At 41.4% G+C, this 24,027-nt stretch overlaps 1 protein-coding gene across 3 annotated transcripts in view; it reads left to right on the forward strand.

Moving 5' to 3' along the window:
* CSMD1 (CUB and Sushi multiple domains 1) overlaps window positions 1-24,027 on the forward strand; it is a 2,002,273-nt gene that overhangs the window by 1,865,265 nt on the left and 112,981 nt on the right. For all 3 annotated transcript variants that reach the window (XM_078445226.2, XM_078445227.2, XM_078445228.2), the window contains one exon: window positions 3,761-3,949. In XM_078445226.2, coding sequence (XP_078301352.2) covers window positions 3,761-3,949 — 189 coding nt within the window. The remainder of the gene's footprint in view (window positions 1-3,760; window positions 3,950-24,027) is intronic.

The raw sequence follows: 24,027 nt of genomic DNA on the forward strand, positions 1-24,027 counted from the left end.
TGCAGACAGTGGGCCTGAAAGTCTTTCTCTTCCTTTATGAAGTTTAATAAAACGCACCCAGACCTCCGTTTCTCCCCCTTTCTCTCCAAGTAGTTACTCAAAATGCTTATTAACAAAGAGCTCGGAGCGCCTGGGTGGCTCAGTCGGTTGAGTGCCGACTTCGGCTCAGGTCACGATCTCGCGGTCCGTGAGTTCGAGCCCCGCATCGGGCCCCTGTGCTGACAGCTCAGAGCCCGGAGCCTGTTTCAGATTCTGTGTCTCCCTCTCTCTGACCCTCCCCCATTCATGCTCTGTCTCTCTCTGTCTCAAAAATAAATAAACGTTGTAAAAAAAAATTTTTTTTTTTAAAAACAAACAAAAAAAAAGAGCTCACCGTTGAAATTGCTTCCACTGGAATGAGTCACGAGAGTATTAGGGCACTGACAGGATTTGTGCTCGTCATGTTCCTTGTTTTGAAAACTAAACACTGAGCCCTTTAGAATTGCCTGAATGTATTTCCAATGTGCAAAAATGGACAGTGCAGGGGAGATCACAGTGAACATCACCTGTCTCCTATCTCTGGCAGATTGCTTAGTAGCATGGTGATAGGACTGTACCTTGAATTCTGTCTTTCAAAGGATATTTTAGTTCATTACTGAGCCATAAGTTCTCTGTTAAACTGTGTTGGGGGAGTAGGCAAATGGAGAATTTCAGAGAAGGCTGTAAATTTTTTGTTTCGTCAGTGGGTATGTCATCTGACAGATGATTTTCACAGATTTTCACAGATTTGGTGATTGAGTTACTTCTGCTAGGGGTTCATCACCGGTGGTTCTAGAGCTGTGATCGCATGAGCGTTTCTCTGAAATATAGCAGCATGGGCCGGGGAGCGCCAGCCTGTAATAGGACCACACGTCGTATCTTGAGCCTCCGTCTGTCTCACACATGTGACGTATTGGTCATCCGGACACAGGAGCAGTACAAGTGATCACCACAGTTTGAAACTGAAAGTAAAAAGGACAAAGCAAGTGCTGTGCGAGGTGGCTCTAGTCAGTGCAGCAAGGTGTGCTGGGCCTTCCGTACTAAAGGAAGCATGTGAGCGTCTGTGTTGGGATAAAGATGCACACTGGGTGCTCATGTACCCAGAAGCCCCAGATATCTAACTTGCCGTCCTCTCCCATAGTGGATGCCTCCCCAATTTTCCAACAGAGTTTGGTGATTGCACATTATGTCTTTCTATATCCAGGAATCAAACAGGCAGGGCCTCATGCCCAAATCTTTCCCTTTTCGGTGCTCTACACCCCCCGCCCACTGCCCCAGGGCCCCTGCATATCTTGTTCTAGGTGAGTGAGGAAAGGAGATATTTTGAGAGTCTGGCAATAGAAAAGAACATAGTAAAGAGAAGAGAAAATGGACAGTTTTCAGACTCTACGGAGTTAGACAATCTTGCGCATTATATCCCTTAACAGAATGAACTGTGACAAAAATCACAGGTAATATGCAGTGAATTCTGAGGTCTCCCTGTCCCTTCAGGGACAGTTCAGATGTTATCTCATCTCTACCGTTGGAACAGGGTTTTACAGTCTGCTCCTTCTTCCTATAAATTATCTTTTTGTTTCGTTTTGTTTTGTTTTTGCAGCTGAAGGCCAGGGTGCCTTATTCCTTTTCTAAAATAAACATCTCTGTTGATTCAAAACTTACAAAATTTAGTGTAGAAGGAGGACATGGAAAATGGCACGGCAAATAGGGCAGTGAATCACAAGTTTCTCACAATAGTTAGTGAATTTTAACTTAATAAAAAAGAGTCCATTAAAAAAAATGAAATGGTATTTCAGACGATCATCCAGCTGAGAATATTCTCTGAGGATGCTTCTCACAGGATCATGGTTGGACACATAGACATTGCTTCTGGGCAACGCTATGATATAAAACCTTCAAAAAGTTGCTTCTGAATTTATTTCCAGGGAAAGGTTCAACATTAAGCATTCAGACCTGTATGTGTGTTCTTTATGGAACCCCCACGGGGAAGGACACTTAAACCTCTTCTTTCAAAAGGAAACACATTTCCAGAACTTCACTACTGTCTTTATTTTATTGTTTTAATTTATCTGAAGGGACTTAGTAGGATTATACGCTGCAACGAAACTGGTCTTGTAAGAATAAGAATACATTCTTTCTCTAAATGAATAAATAAGGTGTCAGTCTTCAGCCTTTGAAATGTTATATTCTGTGTAGGTAAGACTGTTTTATTTTAACAAATGCTTGTCCTCCATTTTAAAAAAGTTCCTTCAAAGGCAGTGATTAAGGCTCTTGTAAGATTTTTATTGACCTGGAGTAGTGCATTTTCTTCAGATTGTATTCGAATCCCATATGTTAGAATATGTTAGAAAGAAGCTTAATGTCTACATCACCGTGCAATGCACAATCCACTTAGCCACAGTGACAAGGAAAAAGTTAATGGCTGTAATTGCAAAATGTTACAACCTTCTATTTTCTCCATTTTAAGGATAATTTTCCTTTTTTTTTTTTTTTGAGAATTGTTTTGTTTCACATAAGGTGGCCAGTACTGGACCTTACCATTTCTAATTCTGGTGGTCAGTAAGCTTATTTAAGTGGGTTAGCTTTAAAAGGATGAGTGAGGGAATTCAGTTTGATTTTTCCATGTATTTCCTTACAATATTTTAGCCAGAAAGTTGAGATCTCCCTTCACTCTGGGTAGCAATTGCATGCAATCTAAACTTCAAAATAAGAGATTGAACCTTGGCTCTGGGCTTTGGGAAATTTGTTGTGTTTTTGTTGTTGTTGTTGTTGTTTGTTTTTGTTTGTTTTTGTAGACTTTATTTTTTCAGAGTAGTTTCAGGTTCGTAACATAGCAAAACTGAGGAAATGATACAGAGACTTCCCACGTACTCCCTACCCCCACAAGCACAACGCAGGCCTCCCCCATTATCAACATCCCCACCACATGGTGCATTTGTTATAATTAGTGAACCTACGCACACATGTCATTATCACCCAGAGTCCGTGGCTTACGTTAGGGTCACCCTTGGTGTTGTACGTTCTGTGGGTGTGGACCAATGTATCCTGGAGTGTATCCATCATTACAGTGTCATACATGGTGGTCTCACTGCCCTAAAAATCTTCTACTCTCCACTTGTTTGTACATCCCGCTCTTTGGCCCTTGGCAACCACTGACTTTTTAGTGTCTCTCTAGTTTTGCCTTTTCCAGATGATCACATAGTTGGGATCACACAGTATGTAGCCTTTTCAAACTGGTTTCTTTCACGGAGTGATACGCATGTAAGGTTCCTTCATGTCTTTTCATGGCTTGATGGTTCATTTCTTTTTGCTGAAGAATATTCCATTGTCTGGATGGACCACAGTTTATTGATCTGTCACCTACTGAAGGGCCCCTTGGTTGCTTCCAAGTTCCAGCAATTATGAATCAAGCTGCTGTAAACATTTATGTGTAGGGTTTTTTGGATGTGTGCACATACATTTTTAAGTTCTCTGAGCGAGAGAATTTTAGTTTTGTAAGGAACTGCCACCATCTTCTGAAGTGACCATTTTGTATTCCCACAGCCAGCGAATGAGACTTCCTGTTGCCCCTTACCCTTGCCAGACTTTGGTATCTGGGGATGTGTTTTAGACCAAGTCGACATATTGGTGCTTGATTTCCCAGTACTTAAACAATAAAGATACCTCGTGTATATCGCTCTCATCGAGGGAACTGCAGCAGTGCCTATGTATCTGTTTACATCTGTGTGTGTTTGTGTGTCCCTAGCACCCTACTGCAGCCTGACCCACACTCCGAAGAATGGAGGCATTTTCAACAGGACCACGGGGGCGGTTGGAAGTCAAGTGCATTATTTTTGCAAGCCTGGGTATCGCATGATCGGCCACAGCAACGCAACCTGTAGACGAAACCCAGTTGGCATGTATCAGTGGGATTCTCTCGCCCCGCTCTGCCAGGGTAAGAGATGTGCTTTTTCTTCCCCCAACTCGAATTAAATTTAGTGGTCTTATTTCCACCACATTTTGACAATTACTGAAGCGGTGACTATGGCTAAAAGGTAAGGAAGAATGGAATATGGGTTCATAGAAGTACAAATTAAACTTTCCACAGACCAGGCAAACATTTCTGACATTTACACTAGGCTTGATTTAGCTTTTTCCAGCCCGAGTTCAGAGGACGGTTGAACAGTCACTAGATGCTGCGTAGAGTTATCCTCATCCTTACTTGTACCGCATTTTGAAGTAAAAAATACGTTATTCAATTTAGATTCCAAAGAGTTTTTCTTGACAGTTGTATTAATTAAAAAATCAATTACTAAAGCCCCCTTTTTAAAAAATTTAGATTAAAAACCATTCGTTGAGCCATATGCCGTATATTTCATTTTCTTTTGGTCATTTGAATTTAGGGCTTATTAAAGTTGATTTCAATATTTCATGCCTTTTTTGGTATTTTATCTGTCGTACGCATAAAAATCAAATTTCAAACAAGTCATTTTCATTTTAATTGAAGGCTTTGAAGTCATGAAATTTTCATAGTTTTGTCTTATCGAGATTTATATTCATAACGAAATATATTGGTCTTTGAGAGCTAATTATGATTTATGAATGGAGCCTCATATTGGTTTCCTTTTTTCTGTTTTTTTTTTTTTTTCATAGATATTAGACTTTCTGGTATTGCTCTGTGAGACAATAATGGATATTTATCACACTAAATATATGTGTCCTTGACCACAAGGAGTTAATCAGACACTTAGCTTGCATTACTGATGTTCTAGCTACTGAAATTCTTTGTAAATATAAGACACACACAAAGTTCTAACAGCTTCTTTCATTAGGAATGATGATTTGGTTCTTTAAAAGAGTACTTTTTCTTTCTTTCTTTCTTTCTTTCTTTCTTTTTATTTTTTAAAGAGTATTTTTTTTTCTTTCAAAAGAAGTGATTCTCATTTTCTTTAAATGCTCTGTTACTCTGTCTGTGACACAGATTCTATTGCCCAGAGTGTAGCCCCAGGGGGGGCTATGTGTCATTAGCACAGGGGAAGAATGCACATGGCGATAGTTGTACCCGAACCCCCAAAGCGGACAAGGAAGGGAGGGGTGGATCAGCATGGCAGAAATTCCAGAATCAGGACCTCTAGAGTCTGAGTCACAAAGGAGAGCCCAGGTGGAAGCTGCCGTCAAAGTAAACAGCACTCAAAGGCACGGGGAGAGACCTTGGTGTGGTGAGAGGGACACGGGAGGGGCGACACCCGAGGCCTGGGCGGGTCCATCTTCCTGCTCTGTGAGGACTTCTGGAAACCCCTGTGCGGCTGGACACGTGGCTGCTCCAGCCACGAATGGCCAACAGGAAGAGGACAGTGTCTGTAGGCTGTTTTGCTGATACGCCGTGACCTCTCTCTCCGGCTTCCATTTCCTCCCTCGGCGGAACTGTTCGAGGCTGAATTAAATGACGCAGAAACAGGGCACCAGAGGCCAGATCCTTCGGGAATACGTGCTGTTTGGGCTGAGGGACCTGAGTGAAGGTGATCGTGCTGTGTGTTGCTTGCGTTGTGCAGAACCCAGACGCAATGATGCTGCGGTGGGGGCTGTTGGAATCCCACAACGCCCTTGGCGGTGGGAAATCAGATCGTCTTCCTTGAGATTTCTTCTGGGAGATCAAGGCCCCAAGTGACTGCATTCTCAAATCATAACATGTCTCCATGAAGTATCATCTTCCTCCCACAAATCCAGTTTTCTACACTTTTTATTAAGTCTGCTGTTAACCAGGCAGTCAGTATGATTGTGGTCTTTCTTCCTAAACTATGACTCCTAAAACCTGGAGGGCACTTAAGAATAATCTCCTGCACTTTACTTGTGTTAAAGTATTTGGAACTGAAACACATAAAAGGTAATGTGACTTCTCAATAATCATAAAAATGTTGACCCAGAATCCAGACCTTCTGCCCAAACTTCAGCGTTGGAATCAAATTGTTTTCTGCTGAAAGGACTTCTATTGTAAAAAGTCTCGCGGGCACCGGTTCTAGAGGTCATCTGTATTTTTGGTATTTGATTTCATTTACTCTGGAAACATCTTTTATCTTTTAGTCATAGGTATCTAAAATTTGTGCAAAATAGCACCTTAATTATAATAACATACAATATATTGTCATCATATGTGAGGCTGTAATATTTAAAAATAAAAACCATGGTAGAAAGTATGCTTTTTGAGGGGCACCTGGGTGGCTTGGTTGGTTAAGCATCCGACTCTTGGTTTTGGCTCAGGTCATGACCTCTCGGTTCATGGGTTCAAGCCCTGCGTTGAGTATGGAGCCTACTTGGGATTCTCTCTCTCTCTCTCTCTCTCTCTCTCTCTCTCTCTCTCTGCCTGCCCTTACCCCACTCACACTCATGCACCCTCTCTTTCAAAATAAATAAACTTTAAAAAAAAAAGAAAGCTTTTTGAAAGATATTTAAATGATGCAGTACAATTACATAGCGTTTTTATCATTTAAAAATAAAATTAAATCTTTAAAATAAATAGTAGAAATGATTTTACAGTTAAATGAAGGCCATTGAGAAAGGATCATAAAATTTTGAATAGAGTAAGCTTTGTAACATATATTGGCACTTTCTACCCTAAAGGTCGTTTACTCATGATTCAAGGGCCATTAGAGTTGATTTAGGTGAATTTAATATGAGACATAAGTGTGTAATTGTTAACAGTATTTAAGAGGGTCCAATCTGATGTGTTCAGCATTAATTATTCCCTTTCCTTTTGTTGCTTGTAGAGTGTAAAACTTTCACATAATATAAACACTCACCTGACTTCATAGAAAGCCATTGGCTTGTTTTTCGTCTAGTCAGGTGGAGACTTTGTGGATTATTCCTCTCACATATTAAATCGTCTACTCTTTTCTGTGTTAGGCTAAGAGGAGTCTCCTATCCACCCGTAAATATTGAGTATTTGTTTGTGCTCGGCTGTAAGGAAACAAAATGAATGTTTCCTCCCTTCAAGAGAATCACAGCCTAACCATGAAAAGAGATTGATAAATTATGGCAATTACCATCACATATATCATGACCTAAGTTACATATCATTAATTAAACAGCATCCTCCTTCAGGTGCATATAGAAATCTTTTTAGATGGATGCCTCTAAAAAGTAGGATCAGAGAAAACTTACCAACAATTGTAACATCAAAAAGATTGTTTTAGGCTAAATTTGAAAATACTTGAAAAATAAAACACAAGATTATCCTACATTTATTGGGATTTTCCTTCAGTGTTAAAATACAAATACTAAGGGAAACCTATTTTCGACTTGGTTGTTGGTATTTTTATTTATTTATAATTTAAATTTACAGTGGGAAATATATTCTATTTAGAGAAATTTTCACGTTCAGTTTTATGATAATTGAGGATAATTTCAAGTTTTGTTGTTTTTTTTTTTAAACAATATTTTGGTCCAAAGAGAGTTAATATAGTGGTGGATTATCGCCATCTAACAATGCTGAATTGTTGACAGTTCATCACTGTAGATCATGAAGTTAAAGACTGGGTGAGCTTTTTCTTTAAAATGCTCTGAATTCTATACAGGAAAACAGCTTGCACAACTAGCATAAAGGTACAAGTTTTTACCTCCAGAAACTACAGAACTTTCAAACACGCTCTTACAAATTGAAGTAGATATATAGTCAAACTATATATGTTTACACAACGAGTATACAACTCGTGACATGTCTGTTTTCAGACAGACGCAGAGTGACGCTCGTCACGACTGTGTTTGTAGCTCAGGGTCATAGGTGGCAGGAGTAAAACCTAAGACAAGCGTTAAGGACTCTACACCCACTTCCAGTTCAACCCAAACGTGTCTCTGGATTAGGCACTGCACGTACCGAGGCACGTTCCCGACCCTTTAATCTCTGATGGTCCAGCGGGAGACACAGACTTCGGAGTTAGTAAGTACAGTTCAGTGTGGCATTCAGCGAGAGCAGATGTGCACTGAGTAGAAGTCGTAGCGAAGACCAGGGATATTTTTCCCGTCACTGGACACGCGGGTTGGAATTTGCAGGGAGTGACGAAAACATGGAGCAGCGGGCAGGGCCCCGCGCGGAAGGCCCTGCCTGCAAGTTTATGTGGCTTTCACGGCCTCTCCTGCGGTTGATGCCAATGTATTAGAGAGCTGTGGGCTCTGATCACAAGGTACAGTCATACCTGCATTTTAGAAAGACGGGTGTGGTAGTTGCCTGGCGGCAGGTGGGATAGAGTCTTGTCTGGGATTCAGGGAGGCCTAGAAGTCTGCACTGTGTGCGGGGCAGTGGTCGAGTCCTTGGAAATACGGTGGAAACAGGTAACTGTCTTCTTGGCAGAGCACGTCAAGGGTTGGGAAGAGGCGTCTGCGGCGACCTGTATTTTGGTTTCCTTTGCTGGGAGTCTTGCGATATGACTCACTGCATATGGGCCACGGGAGGGAAGGAGGCTCACGGGGCCAGTTCTGATGCGCTGCCTGCCGGGTGGCTGTGGGAACGCTGTGCCCCAGTCCAGGCTGGCGCTCCAGGAAGACTGAGTCCTACCCTTATCAGCAAGGGTGCCGCAGTTGCATTCATTCAAGATATCGGGCACGTCATTGTTTGTTTTCCACGAGACAAGACACTACTCTGTAGGCTCCGGAGGGACCAAATCAAATGAATAAAATTATGACTAAAAAGTGCACGTGCTGCCGTAAGTTTCAAACTGAATTACCTCCACCACAGAACAAGCCCTATCCGAGACGTGGAACCGGGTGGCACATTGCGTCACCAGCGGCTGTAAATCCTGTAGCCCACCCTATCAGAGGTCTTGGAGATAATTGGGAACTTAATTAGTGGTGCGAACGTTGAAGTATTTTAAGACTTCTACCAGATTCAGAGATCATCGTGGTTATTTTAATTATTCTTATTTGAAAATGGTGGACTCGGGGCTCCTGGGCAGCTCAGGCAGTTGAGCATCAGACCTCGGCTGCTTGCCTCATGACCTTGCAGTTCAGGAGTTTGAGCCCCGCGTCGGGCTCTGTGCCGACAGCTCGGAGCCTGGAGCCTGCTTCAGATCCTGGGTCTCCCTCTCTCTCTGCCCCTCCCCTGCTCGTGCTCTGTCTGCCTCTCAAAAACTAAATAAAGATTTAAAAAAAAGTTTTCTCAGTGATTTGAACAGCACTCCTTGTAATCTTACAGAAGAAGAAACACAATTTATACCTTTCCTAACTTCATGATGGTATTGGTCTCTTTAATTTTTTTAATTGTCTACAATAATACTTTGACACGTTTACTAAAATATTTAACACTTGCGTTTTGATAAATAAGCAACATCAAAGCCTGGAGTGTTGAGGTCATTCCTTTCCAGGTCCCCAGCTGCTGACCCTGTAAACTATATCTGTGCTATGGTCCCCAGGGCACCCAGCCAAATGCTTTTGTCACCTATAGCATTTGGTAAATGTTTTGAATGTCCCAAGTCCATAAATCTATGACCTTATAAGATATGCATTCGAGAGTGATTTTTTTCCCCCTTTAAAGATGACCTAATGCCGGAATCTGTTTTGTTTTCTCCTGTTTTCGCTGACTTTTTGCCAGTGGCATCTTAGACACACAGAATTTTCAGAGGAAAAAAAACGTCCCTGATGTTGTGAGAGTCCTTATCACTCTAAACCTGTTGCCTGCAAGGTAAAGCGGGAATTTTAATATCTAGCTCTCAGGATTGTTGCGAGGGTTAAAGAAGTAACTTAGAATCAGTCTTCAACACTTGGGTCGGTGCTATCTTATTGTTAGGTCTGGAAGAGGGCGTGAGGGACCTTCTCCAGGCTTAGCCAGGATCCTGTGACTCACAAGAGATTGAGCCAAGGTCACAGCTCTGGACTGTCCTCTCCCAGAGCTAGGCCTCTTCCAAGATAACATAATGGCTTGTAATTAGCATTTAGAAAATTCTGGACAGGATTAAACAAATAGTGGGGATCACCTGTGAGTGAAAAAAAATGCGGGAGGCAAGATGTATTTATTGGTTTCAGAGAACTTCAGGTTGTGTTTCTCCTGTTGCCTGACCTTTTAAATTATTTTTCTTAGAAAATCTGTATTGGTTCATATCCTCCCTGATAAAGTCAGGCATATCTTCTGTCCTTCAGGCTTCATTTCCTGCCTTAAAGCAAGAAACTCTGCCAAGCAGCTGTTTCCATTATCAATACACTGATCTCATTCATCTTGAAGGGAAGCCTGAATTAGAACTGAAATTTTCTGCATTATCTCAAAGGCCCAGGTAAACTGGTGCATCACAGGGAACTGCTTTCGAGTTTCCCCTGTTCGAGAGAGAGAACAGCTCCCAGCAGCCATTTTGTGTTTTCTTCGTTTACATAATATAAATTTTATGGTAATTCTTTTTGTTCATTTCAAGTGTTTGTTTAAATTCAAGTTAGTTACCAGTGTAGTACTGGTTTCAGGAGGAGAATTCAGGGATCCATCACTTACCTACAACTCAGCCCAACAAGTGCCCTCCTCAGCCCCTCCCCCATCTGGCCCCTCCCCCGCCCACCTCCCCTCCAGCAACCCTCAGTTTGTTCTCTATCACTTAGTCTTTTGGCTCTCTCTCTCTCTCTCTCTCTCTCTCTTTCTGTTTTTAAAGCTTGGGTTCTCAGGGTCTTTTGTAAGCTGCAGCTTTAGCTTGGGGTTGACATTGACTATCGTTTAATGCTCTGCTCGCGTTTTGCATGCAACGAAGAGTAAGAAATACTATCTTTCTCCCAAATTACACGATTAAGCTTGTTTGTGAAGTCAGAACTGGAAGATAGAGAGACCTAGATGCCTCGCAGAGTAGAACTGCCAGGAAGGCTGTATTTGCTCAGGTAAAGGTTACCTGTGGGGGACAAGCCGGGCGGATGAGGGAAACGGCTTGGGTAGGTCTGTGAGTCCTGTAGGAGCTGCGTTTTGTCTTCCCAGCTCTTCTGTCTCTACGGATTACAGTGCTCAGAGGGGACCCTTCCCAGCAACACAAAGACTGAACCTTTGAGATGGGGTTGGAACCCATGTGTTTGACACAGAAATCTATGCTATTTCCATTCTATCCTGCATGTACCCTAAACATTACTGCTGCCCTTTGAAAGGGCATCTTTCAGAAGGCAACTGTTCCTTTTTTAGTTTTCAAAAATAGCAACGTTATTGGGGCACGTAGGTAGCTCAGTCAGTTAGGTGTCCGACTTCGGCTCGGGTCATGATCTCACGGTCCGTGGGTTCGAGCCCCGTGTCAGGCTCTGCGCTGACAGCTCGGAGCCTGGAGCCTGCTTTGGATTCTTGGGTCTGCCTGTCTGCCCTTCTCCTGCTTGTGCTCTGTCTCTCTCTTTCTCAAAAATAAGCAAACATTAAAAAGTATAAAAATAGCAACATATCAAAAATTAGGAAGATATATTCAGTGTCCTGCCATAGAGCTTGAGTTATTTTGTAAATCTTAATAATTGTTCTTATGAGCATAAAACGCTCATAAGGTAATTATGACTCTTGGCTTGATTTTTACTCATGTGCCTATTTATTTGCTTCTATGAAATGGTCAAGCTCCTCTGTGTCGTGATAATAAGGCAGTGTTTCTAGAAATTTAATATAATGTGTTTTTTTAAATTCCAAATTACCTATTATAATATATAAGAAAATACGGATATGTACGAATATAGGTTATAGTCACCATGCCAGATACAGTTGAAGTTATTAGGTTATGAATCCACATAGTTCACACAGCCCAAATCTGCCAACGCCCCCCCCCCGCGTTTGCCCTGATCTCTTTATAAAGGATTTGAGTGATTGGACCTTGGCAATTTCAACCAGTCTCTGAAATTTAGATGTGGACCCACCTGTCCCCAGCCTTCACTGACCAATGGGAAGCTGAGGCAATCTGGCTTCACTGAGGTTTTGCTTCCTCATCTGTAAACGGGGATAAGAACACTCCCCGCCGCCTTATTTGAAGGAGTAGGTGAAAACTTTGACGTGAAATCTTTACCACAGAGCCAGGTACTGAGAGCCAGGTACCCGAGAAAAAAGGAACTCTCTTATACGATACAAACATATTTCCATCCACGAGTGTTTTCAGTAAGTACGTGTTGACTTGCTTTCTGGCAGAAACTTTACAAATGTCTATTTAAAGTCAATAATATTAGGGCATCTGGCTGGCTCAGTCAGTTAGGCATCCAACTCTTGATCTCAGCTCAGGTCTTGATCTCAGGGACATGAGTTCAAGCCCCACATGGGGCTCTGTGCTGGGCATGAAGCCCACTTACATTTTTTTAAAGTAAACAAATAATAAAGTCAACAATATTTAAGTGACTAAGCTGGTAATACATTTCTCTTACTTTTCATGATGAGCAAAATGAGGCACCAGCAAACTTTTTCTATATGGGGTCAGGTAATAATATGTTAGTCTTTGTGAGTCATTTGTCGTTTCTGTGACATACTCATTTTTTTTTAAGTTTTTTCATTTATTTTGAGAAAGAGAGAGTGTGAGGGAGGGAGGGGCAGAGAGAGAGAGAGAGAGAGAGAGAGAGAGAGAGAATCCCAAGCAGGCTCGGTGCTGATAGCACAGAACCTGACATGGGGCTCCAGCCCACGAACCCTGATGAGATCATGACCTGAGCTGAAATCAAGTCGGACACTCGACCAACTGTACCACCCGGGCGCCCCACATGCTCTTCATTTTTAAATTCTTCAAAATCCCTTTGGTTGAGCCATTTTTTATTGGTGAGCTCTACCAAAACACTGCAGGCTGACCTCCGACCTAGATGACGTGCCAGGATCAGACCGGAATGCAGGTTATAATTCAGCCAATAACAGTTCTCTTCTCTAGTTAGTAACCTGTATCTCAGATATGTTGTGGACGGCATCTACTTTCCTCTCTCGTGGTCAAAAACCCGGCGTGATTATTCACCAAATGAAATAATGTGTTTTCTCTGTTCGTGCCTGGCACAAGTGTGAATCGCGGAGCTCGTGTTTTCTGTCTCTGGGACGTGTTAATCATAAAACCAGCAGTGAGTGCAAACATACATTTAGGGTAATTTTGTATCATGGCAGTTGTTGTATGAAGCTCTTGACCTTCCTGGGCCAACAACTACAAAATCCACAAAGCAGTAATTTTTCCAAAGGGAATCCAGAGTCCTGTTGATAAGAGTGCCTCATAGAGGTCAGCCATGTATCTTGCCTTCGAGGAAATTCCTGTGATGTAGTTTTTGTGCTTAACATTGGGAAATGATTCTGACATGAGATACTCAGAATATTTCCCCAAACAGCCAGATAGGACTGTGTGTGTTCCCTGCACCCCTGGAGCATCCAGAAGGGAGTGCCTGCACTGGCAGCCGAGAGGGAAGAGTCCATACGGAACTTTCTACTAGGGCATGCGGCACTTTGAAAAGCGATGGCTCCTAAATCAGTTCAAGGAAAAGAGGAGTAAAGATAGGAAAATGACCCATGTGCCACTTACAATACCGACTGACATTGAAAAGTAGGTTATGGTCTTGCATGAAAGAGCCACAGTGACAAGCTATACCTGCAAAATTGGCAGTTTGAAAATGGTGGGGAATTGTAAGTAACCTTTTCACTGCCACTCATGAGCTCCCGGAGGCAAGCCATTCTCTGGCTCCAGGGGGACTCAGGTCCCCCTACCCTGGGGTCCCATAGCTCCCTTTGCGCATATGTCTCAGCACTTGCTACTTTGTTTTGTCCTTGTATGTCTGTCAATTTCTTCCTGGATCAGTGGTTCTCAGCTTCGAAAGGTCACAAGAGTGATCTGGAATTCTTGTTAGAGAAGGAGCCCCTAACTTCCGGCCTCTCTATTCTCTGGTCCCCTGATTCTGACAGAGCCCGTCCCACAGAGTCTGGAACATGCAGTTTTACAGCCATCCTAGGTGAACTTGGTGCAGGCGTCTAAGGAACGTATGTTAAAAATCTCTATCCTTGAAGACAGAGATATTGTCTTATATTGGAATGCCCAGCATTTTGCACAATCCCTGGACCGTAACTGTCACTGGTAGAAATTTACAAATAAAGAAGTGTGGTTCCACCATCTCCTCAACTGCCTCCCTTAATGAGATGTCTGTCATAAGTGTTGTTGTTGGAAAGAAACACAGTTTGCAGTTAGGCTACTGGTGATGTTGTCTTCAACTTTCCAACGTGCAGTCACAAGGTTGTAGGAGTAGCTTCTACAAATCAGAGCACCCCATGCATGGTGTACGTGGCCCATAGTGCTCTGTGATTGGCTGTGTGGCACTAGGCAGTGGAAAGGCAGGGGGATCGTACTGTTACATGGCGTTATGGGCTGAATTGTACCCCTCACAAAAGGTACGTTGGAGTCCTAATGCCCACTAGCTTATGATGGGACTATATGCCCACTACTATATGATGGATCGAGGGTTTTTACAGAGGTCAACAAGTTAAAATGAGGTCATTGTGGTAGGCTCTTAATCCAATATGACTGTTGTCCTTTAAGAATAGAAAATCGGGACAGAGGGAACACCATGTGAAGAAGACAAGGTTGAAGATGGCCATGTACAAGCCAAGGGGAAGGGCCTGGAAGAGAGTCTTTCTCATGCCCGTCAGAAGGAACTAAGCCTCCCAACACCTTGATCTCCACTCTCTGCCCTTCAGAGCCAGGAGATTGTGCATTTCTGTCGTCCCAGCCCCCAAGTTGTGTGGCACTCTGTTAGGGCGGCTGGAGAAAGCCAACAGGCCCGGCCACCTTTCCAGGCTATAAAATATTCCCTCTTCCTTCCTGATTCCACAGCTCCCCAGACGTTGGCTCCTCCAGCCCTCCAGGTCACTTCCTCCCTCTGTCCCTTTTCTTCTACTGTAAGAAAGAAATGGAAAGTAACAGCTCTTCAGCAAGCTGTGCCACCCAGTAATGATGTGGATTGAAACCGAAGAACCTCAGGGCTTCACTGAAAGTGGAGAGAAAAGGTCAGATTCTTGGCATCGTGTCTCCACCACATCTGCCTTTCCCATCGCAGTCAAAACTAGGACGCTGGTAGAAAGAGACCCACAGATGACACATCTGACATTATTCCAAGAGATTTCCAATTTGGCCTGAGGGATTCTGGGCACACGTACATAAGTGCCCACCCCAGGAGCTGTGTTCTTCAAACGTTTTTGGCCACGGCAAAGAAAGTTTGGTGACCATTTTCTAGTCCGTGTTAATGCACTTTTCTTTAAAATAATACACTCTTGGCATAGGAATTTATCCTGTGATTGATTTTTTAATGTTTAAAAGCTCGTTCCTAGCTGTCCCTTTTTAGGCAGTTATAATTAACTGTCAAATCTCCATTGTTGATTTTAGTGCAGGGTGTTTGTTTTGTGGATTAGTTTGATATATTCTATGGTTCCATATTTCTAGTTGGGTCAAATTAGTGGAGAACGTTAGTAAAATTGGACCCTTCCATGGAAAAACTTAGAAACAAACCCTCTCACCTCTAATTCTAACAGCTTGGATTTGCAGGGACAGACTTCAGAAAAATTGATCATGGTTGTGCAGACCTAGACTGGAGGAGGATTGGTCTTTGATGCACCAGGAGTTTGACTCTGAAATTCATTCATATTCTTGACTCTGTTACTAGGTATCATTGGTGATTCTCTTTAAAAAATAATTTATAAGAGCATTGGCTGTAGAAGGCGTCATCTTGAGAATAATTTACCACGCCAATTTGTAGTGGACCAGCTTACATATGGGCATTTCGTTCACTGGAATAGTTACTTCCAAATGTCCCATGAAGGATGAAAATGGCGATCGAATTACAGGGAGACTGGGACCCAGGGTCTCGTGCATACGGTGCTTTAGTTTGAGTTAGGTGCTGCCTCCATAGAAGGAAACACATGATGGCCAGTCGGAAATATAAGAAATAGCATATTTGCGATGAACCCCGTGCAGTGGGGTTCAGATGGAGTGTCCACGTAGAGGTTGTTACATGTCATCCGCATCTGTGCCCGCGACATCATTGACCAATGGTGGTGCACGTGGGCATTCACTTTCCAGGAGGCTGTGGCTGCTCAGACAGGGAGTGGGCACTGCTTTTTGTTTGTTTTATTTCTAACTTTGAATTCGTGGGAAATAATACTGCCTCCGATTGAGCATTGTTGCATATTGGTGTGCACATGGCTTGATCTTTTTTTTTTTTCTTTTCCAAGAAATTTTCTAGAAATAGATTTTAATGATCTTCAAACAGGAGATTACATACACACACATATATTTGTCTGTATAGATCAGCACTGTTGATCATCAATGGGAATCACACCATGTTGGGTCATTATTTAGCTTCCATGATGTCAAACGGGGGATGTTCTATTATGAATCCTGAAAGTCTTGAAGGGACAATAAAGGTCTCTGTTTTTCCGTAAAAAGCCAGTAAGCATGATGTTAGGCAGCAAAGTGAGAGATTTTTCAAAGCCAATGGAATAAAAAAAAGTGGGGAAGTAGTTTTCAAATTATGAAAAGCTGGAGACATTAGTGACATAGGCCATGAGATTTTCCTCCTGGATAGAACTATTGGGGAAAAGGGAATCACAAAATTCTTTATATTGTTCATTATAGTGAAAAAGGCCATTGTGATGCGGTTGAAGGAACGTAAACTTGATATTGAGACATTTGGCACTAGGGGCTGGCTTGACTTTGGATAAGGTCTGACCCTTGGGTAAATCATTAACTATTTTTGGACATCAATTTCCCCACTTAACCTGAAGATCATAATATTGATACAAGTCCTTAGTCTGAGGATTCAGTGAGATGATTGAAGTAATTACAGTGCCTAAATCTATGGAACAAAGGAGAAAACTACATAAAAAGATATATAAACATCTGATTAAATATTAACTTTTAATATAAGATACTATAATTCTTAAATAGCATGTTTATTGCATATCTGGTGTATATTTATTGAATTAACATAATCTAATATATTATAATGTAATACTAGTTGAAGAATGTTGACTGACATTATTACATTAATATTATTAAAGTGAGGTGAACTAATTCTCCTCATTATAGCAATATTATATGATGCAATCTATAATATTATATTGCTATAGTATATTGTATACGTATACATGACATATATAACTATAGTATATGTATTTATGCATATGAAAGAGGATGTTTGAACTAATTTTAAAGTGATATATTGAGGTTAAAATTGTGATTCTCAATTTAGTCTTAAATATTTGTGTGAACTTATAAAAAAAAAAAACTCATTCAGTGTCTCTGGGCCTCGATTTGTCACTTGGAACATAAGGATCACTCTAATGACCTACATCATCACTTTTAACCTGAAAGATCAATGAGCCCAAGAGAAAGCTCTGGTGGCCTATCATATGTGATTAGGCTCAGAACAGGGAGTCACTGAGGTCAAAAGATGGGATTTAGGGAGCACAGGGACTGAAGGAATTGGGCAATAATTTGGACAGACTTGTGGACAGACTTGCAGATGAGAGAAAGACAATCATAGCTTCCTTCTTATATGTGTTCGAGAAAGGGAAATACTGTTGCTGTGTGCCTTGTTTGCTGACTAACTACTCAAGGCTTGAGAACATCTCCTAGAGGACAGAGTCCATTCATTCCTTGGATGAATTTTACTGAGCTCTTTCTGTGTCAGGCACCAGACTTACCATTGGGCCCATGGTGAGCCAGAGACAAGAGATTGAAGGGGATGGGGTAAATTAGTCAACCTCTGAAAACCTTTGTGGATTTTTGTTGGTCTATACCTCTTTGTTAGTAACTAGTGACACCCTCAACTCATCCCAAATAGAATCTCCTGCTGAGGCTGACAGCAGAAATTGAAGGTAATGATTTCACCTCATCTGTGTTGGTGACTGACTCTTCATCCCATGCATTTGTGATGCCAGAGGAATTTGGAGGAAATAAACTTAAATATGAATTTCTGATTGTGCAGTTCAGTTTTCTGTTCTCTCTGGAGCCTCCATTACCATGCAGTTATCTGAGTGGTAATATCTTCCTCTTTATCTGTGAAACCGATGTCAAAGGACTTTGCTGGAATTATGATCATCCATATGAAGACTACAGAACTGTTTGACCGATATCACTGTGTCCTATTTTTGAAAAACCAATGATTACCGTTTTACTAAAGCTATTATATTCTTGGATATTTTTATTTCAACCTCTACAGAAATTAAGACAAAAGAACAGGAGAGAGACATGAGTAGTCAAGGATTACAGTGCCCCCAGAATTCGCTTTATACATTTAGTTGATTCGTTTATACCCCACCTTCTTTCAGAATGACTTTGCACTGGCTGCTTAGTCTGTTCAATTCCCTATGGAAAAGTCAGCAATAACTGAATTTAAATTTTGTATTTGTCACTGATTGATTATATCTTCTTATGTGTCACCTCATTCTCCCTGTGAGCAAGGTTCAAATGAACCGCAAGTCTAGAGTGTCATGGAGTTGTTCATTTGAATATATTCAAATTCCAATTTTTAATTGATGGCTAGGTGCTAAATATTAGGATGCTTCGTTTCATTACCCGTCATAGTTGTGTCGTTCATGAAAAGGTAAAGCACCAAGAATTGTACGGGAGAGCTATAACCAGAAGCCCTTGGAAAAAAGAGGCAGTTTTCTACAATCCAATGCATCTTGGCATCACCTATGGGCAGTTTCAGTAATCAGCCTTCAAGAATATGGTTAGAAAGTCTGCACAGTGTTATTAAATTTTAATTTAAATTGCTGATTAGTAATTTGCCAATGTTCCCACAGTTCATATAGTGTTAGGAGAAACAATTTGGCTAGGTAGCGATGATACCCTCTAAACCCATAGAAGCTATAATCTTCATGCATTTTCCTTTAGGAGGGACCTTCAGACTCAAATTTTATTATATCTACTGCTTTCCTACTATTACCAAGGATTCTGGCTTCTCAGCTTTATTGATATTCGTGATTGTTGATGAGTTTTAGCTAACTCCTACCTATTTTTCCTTTCCTATTTTGAGAAAACCCTTATGGGATGTTTTGTAGGCTGGCTCTCTGTATGTCAGTCTATCATCTTTGTCTCTTTATCACTTATATCCATGTATCTATGTGTCTGTATTTTCTTTTTGGTTTTTTTTCCATGAAATGTTACACACATTATATGCTTGGTTTATGAACTGGGACTTCTAGATCTTTTACCTCTTTAGATGTGCTAGGGAAATTCTTCTGGCCTTCACCACATTGAGTTGTTTACTTTCCCATTAAGTAAAAGGTTAGCATAAGTTAGTGGAGAAAAAAAGCATGAGAAGACACTTATAGTAATGTTTTGTAGCATGGGTACAATAGAGTTGTGTGTTTCAGGTTTTGTTCTCTCACTTTTGCCCTTCTACATGCATATATCCTGGGCATAAAAGAAAGAAAAGAAGGCAAGAAGAAAAGTTTTCTGGTCCTTGATTCTGAGATGAAGTCCCTAATTTGTCATTAGTTCCCACTGTATTGAGAGTTTGAGTTAGCAGTTCCTTAAATTCATGTTGGGTATTTCTAAGAAATTATACTTACGTTTTCTTTTTTTTTTTTTTAAGTTTATTTTTTTAAGAGATAGAATGTGAGCAGGGGAGATGCAGAGAGAGATGGAGGGGGTAGAGAATTCTAAGAAGTTCCACACTGTTACCACAGAACCCGACGTGGGGCTTGAACTCACGACTGGTGAGATCATGACCTGAGCCGAAATCAAGAGTCAGACGCTTAACCAATGGAGCCACCCAGGCGCCCCTGTACTTAGGTTTTCGGAAAGAACCAGTCGGGCTTCTCCTGCGGAAACATGGGATGGTTTTGAATTTCCAACTGTGGGAAATCAAGGGTGACATTTGCTCTGAGCACTGACACTCCTAACAGCCTTCCCTACTTATATCCTGTGTATATTTCTTCTTCGTTTTCTGTGGTTTTGATTTTTAAAAAATAAAACATAGCCAAAATTTTAGGTCAGCAGTTTTTATTTTTATTTATTTTATTTTATTTTAGTTTAGTTTAGTTTAGTTTAGTTTAGTTTAGTTTAGTTTAGTTTTTAAGTTTACACCCAAGTTAGTTAGCATATAGTGCAACAGTGATTTCAGGAGTAGATTCCTTAGTGCCCCTGACCCATTTAGACCCTCCTTCCTCCCATAACCCCTCCAGTAACTCTTTGTTCTCCATATTTAAGAGTCTATTATGTTTTGTCCCCCTCCCTGTTTTTATATTATTTTTGCTTCCCTTCCCTTATGTTCATCTCTTTTGTATCTTAAATTCCTTACATGAGTGAGGTCATGATATTTGTCTTTCTCTGACTAATTTTGCTTAGCATAATACCCTCTAGTTCCGTCCATGTAGTTGCAAATGACAAGATTTCATTCTTTTTGATTGCCGGGTAATACTCCATTGTATATATCTACCACATCTTCTTTATCCATTCATCCATCAGTGGATATCTGGGCTCTTTCCATACTTTGGCTATTGTTGATAGCGCTGCTATAAACATGGGGGTGCACGTGTCCCTTTGAAACAGCACACCTGTATCCCGTGGATAAATGCCTAGTAGTGCAATTGCTGGGTCGTAGGGTAGTTCTATTTTTAGTTTTTTGAGGAACCTCCATACTGTTTTCCAGAGTGGCTGCACCAGCTTGCATTCCCACCCACGGTGCAAAAGATCCTCTTTCTCTGCATCCTCGCCAACATCTGTTGTTGCTTAAGTTGTTAATGTTAGCCATTCTGACAGGTGTGAGGTGGTATCTCCTTGTGGTTTTGATTTGTATTTCCCTGATAATGAGTGATGTTGAGCATATTTTCATGTGTCAGTTGGCCATCTGGATGTCTTCTTTGGAGAAGTGTCTATTTATGTCTTTTGCCCATTTCTTCACTGGATTATTTGTTCTTTGGGTGTTGAGTTTGATAAGTTCTTTATAGATTTTGGATACTAACCCTTTATCTGATATGTCATTTGCAAATATCTCTTCCCATTCCATCAGTTGCCTTTTAGTTTTGCTGATTGTTTCCTTCGCTGTGCAGAAGCTTTTTATTTTGATGAGGTCCCAGTAGTTCATTTTTGCTTTTGTTTCCCTTGCCTCTGGAGATGTGTTGAGTAAGAAGTTGCTGCGGCCAAGATCAAAGAGGTTTTTGCCTGCTTTCTCCTTGAGGATTTTGATGGCTTCCTGTCTTCCATTGAGGTCTTTCATCCATTTTGATTTATTTTTGTGGATGGTGTAAGAAAGTGGTCCAGGTTCATTCTTCTGCATGTCACTTGCTGAAGAGACTGTCCTTATTCCATCGTATATTCTTTTCTGCTTTGTCAAAGATTAGTTGGCCATACATTTGTGGGTCCATTTCTATGTTCTCTGTTCTGTTCCATTGGTCTATATGTCTGTTTTTGTGCCAGTACCATACTGTCTTGATGGTATGGCAGCTTTGTAATATAGCTTGAAGTCTGGGACTGTGATGCCTCCTGCTTTGGTTTTCTTTTTCAAGATTGCTTTGGCTATTCAGGGTCTTTTCTGGGTCCATACAAATTTTGGGATTGTTTGTTCTAGCTCTGTGGAGAATGCTGGTGTTATTTTATAGGTCAGTGGTTTTTAAATAAAATGTAGGCAAAAATTTATACCCACAGCATTTGTTTTGCTAGAGACACCTTTAATCATCTGTGTCTTTCACTAGGCAACCTGGTCTCTCTCTGCTACTCCATTTCTTCACTTGTAAAAAAAAGAGGGTGACTGACCAGTGTTGATTGGTTCACGTGCAGCCCCCCTAAATATTCCCTAGCTAACCTCACCCAATGGCCAGGAGGACGTTTTACTAGTCCTATCTGGTAGGTGGTGAATCTCAGGCTGACATAGGTAAAGTGAATTTTCTGTGATCAGAACAGCATGTACATGTGCACTGATTAGTGTTTTAGAGCATGATCTCATGACATCCTCCCACTTGCCACATTCAATAAACATGGCCCCCAAAATGCCAATTCCCATGAAAACCAGCCCTCAGTGAAGTGCATTCAGTCCTTGAGTGAGTTCCTCTGATGCCAGATGGAATGCCCATTAAGGTCACTTGCAAACATGAGAGACTGAACTCTGTGGCACAGTGGCAGTGAGCGAGTGGCTCCGATTTGGTCCATAACACCCCTGAATGGTGCCTTACTTTCCTCCAGCTTTCTCTCTCCGGATACTTGCTTTGTATTGAACGAAACTTTGTTTTATATTCCTAAGAAATGACCCCCATTTTTGTTTTGTTTTGTTTTGTTTTTAACATTTGCGCTTGTGCCTTCCTACAACTTTCTAGGAACAGATGGGCACAAGTCAGTTACTTTCCTACAACCTTGCTGAAGTCACGGGTTTGCCCCTACACCCCCCTTCCTTGCCGAGTCAGAACTTTTCCCTGTAATTAGCCATTTGTATGTGACCTGCTGGGTCGCCTTCCTTCCACAGCTTTTTTGTTTGTTTCAAATTAGTGGGTTTTTTTTTTCTTTCTTTCTTCCTTGCACCATGAGGTACTACATATTTTCAAGAGGTTTAGAATAGCTGAAAATACTTCTCAGCTGAGTCCTGTTATCTTGCATTTTCCAGTTCAGAGTTGCCTTTTTTTTTTAATTTCATTGTCCATCTGTTTGCTTTTAAGGTCTGCAAATACAAGTCATTACTTCCCTCTGTCTGCCCTCATTTTCAGAAACACTTTTCTTTGTCCCTCAAAACAATGGAAGGACATTTTTGATGCTAGTGTATGCTCTCTTTTGAGCATCGGACATCACCCCTGCCCACAGTGAATGAATGAAGACAGTATGACATATTAGATCCCATGGCCTAGTGGTCATTCAGGCATTTTACCTCCTCTCTTACCATTCTTTTCTTTGTTTGTTTTTCTTACCATTATTTTCTATCTCAGCCTTCAGCATGATATCAATGATATATTGGGTGCTGGCTAAGCATCAGGTGGGTATTGCTTAGTATCTAGTTATTCTGAGAAGTACTTGGGAAATCAGGGAAGATAAGGAGAGTTTAATAATAATAATAATAATAATAATAATAATAAATAGATCCAGAAATATTACCATCAATGCTCACATTTAACATGATCTTTATATGTTCAGAATTATATTTTGAAAGCGTATTTCTAACCTATTGATGCATGTGTTTATTCATTGCTGGTGGTTGGACATTGGAAATAGAAAATATGAATGTGGTGAAATATAGCAGGTGGCACCTTGGAGACAATAGGACAGCAACTGAGAGGCATACCCTGGCATCAGCTACTCTGAGATCCCAGCTCTGACACAGCCGTTTGCTAGTTCTACTCATCTGGGCAACTTGCACAACGTGTCCAACGCTCGCTTCCATTAGTGCTTGTATTAGGGTTCTCTAGGGGAGCAGAACCAACAGGACATATGTTGATAACAGGGGATTCATTAGAGGAATTGGCTCACACGATTATGGAGGCAAAGAACCCCAGGATCTGCTGTTTGGAAGCTGGAGAAGCAAGAAAACTTGTGTAATTCATTCCAAGTCCAAAGGCCCAAGAACCAGGAATCCAGTGCCGACCGGAGTGGGGTCAGTGGTGGTTAACTCCCAGACAGAATCCAAAGGCCCAAGAACCAGGAGAGCCCCTCTCCAAGGGCAAAAGGGGGATGTTCTGGCTCAGACAAAACGAGCAAATTCACCCTTCCACTGCCATTTTGTTCTGTTCGGGTCCTCAGGAGTGGATGATGCCAGATATTATACTAATAAAGGAGATGATGTTGTTTGAAGTTGGAGATTTCTCCGTAATATGGTCTATCTCTACCATCTCTCTGTGCTCGCGATCAAGCATGTCCTGGCCCAGTGCTTTTAGTGTATATGGATCTCGACTAGTTCTCCTGAGCCTGAACCCTGCTTTGGCTCTTGAGGAGACACTGGTAGCTCTTACGTGGCCACTTTCAGCCAAGTACCGCCTAATCTCTGTTGGTGGGGGCACACGGGGTGTGAGAGATTAATCATCACATGTTTCCTCCATACCCATGATGGCAGGAAACATCCTTCCACGCCTATTTCATTTTTCATCAACTCTAAAGAGTTGAAGAAGGCTTTCCTTTATGTTAAATCTGAAGA

This window comes from Panthera onca, chromosome B1, assembly GCF_046562875.1.
Source record: "Panthera onca isolate mPanOnc1 chromosome B1, mPanOnc1 haplotype 2, whole genome shotgun sequence".
NCBI classification, from domain to species: domain Eukaryota; kingdom Metazoa; phylum Chordata; class Mammalia; order Carnivora; family Felidae; genus Panthera; species Panthera onca.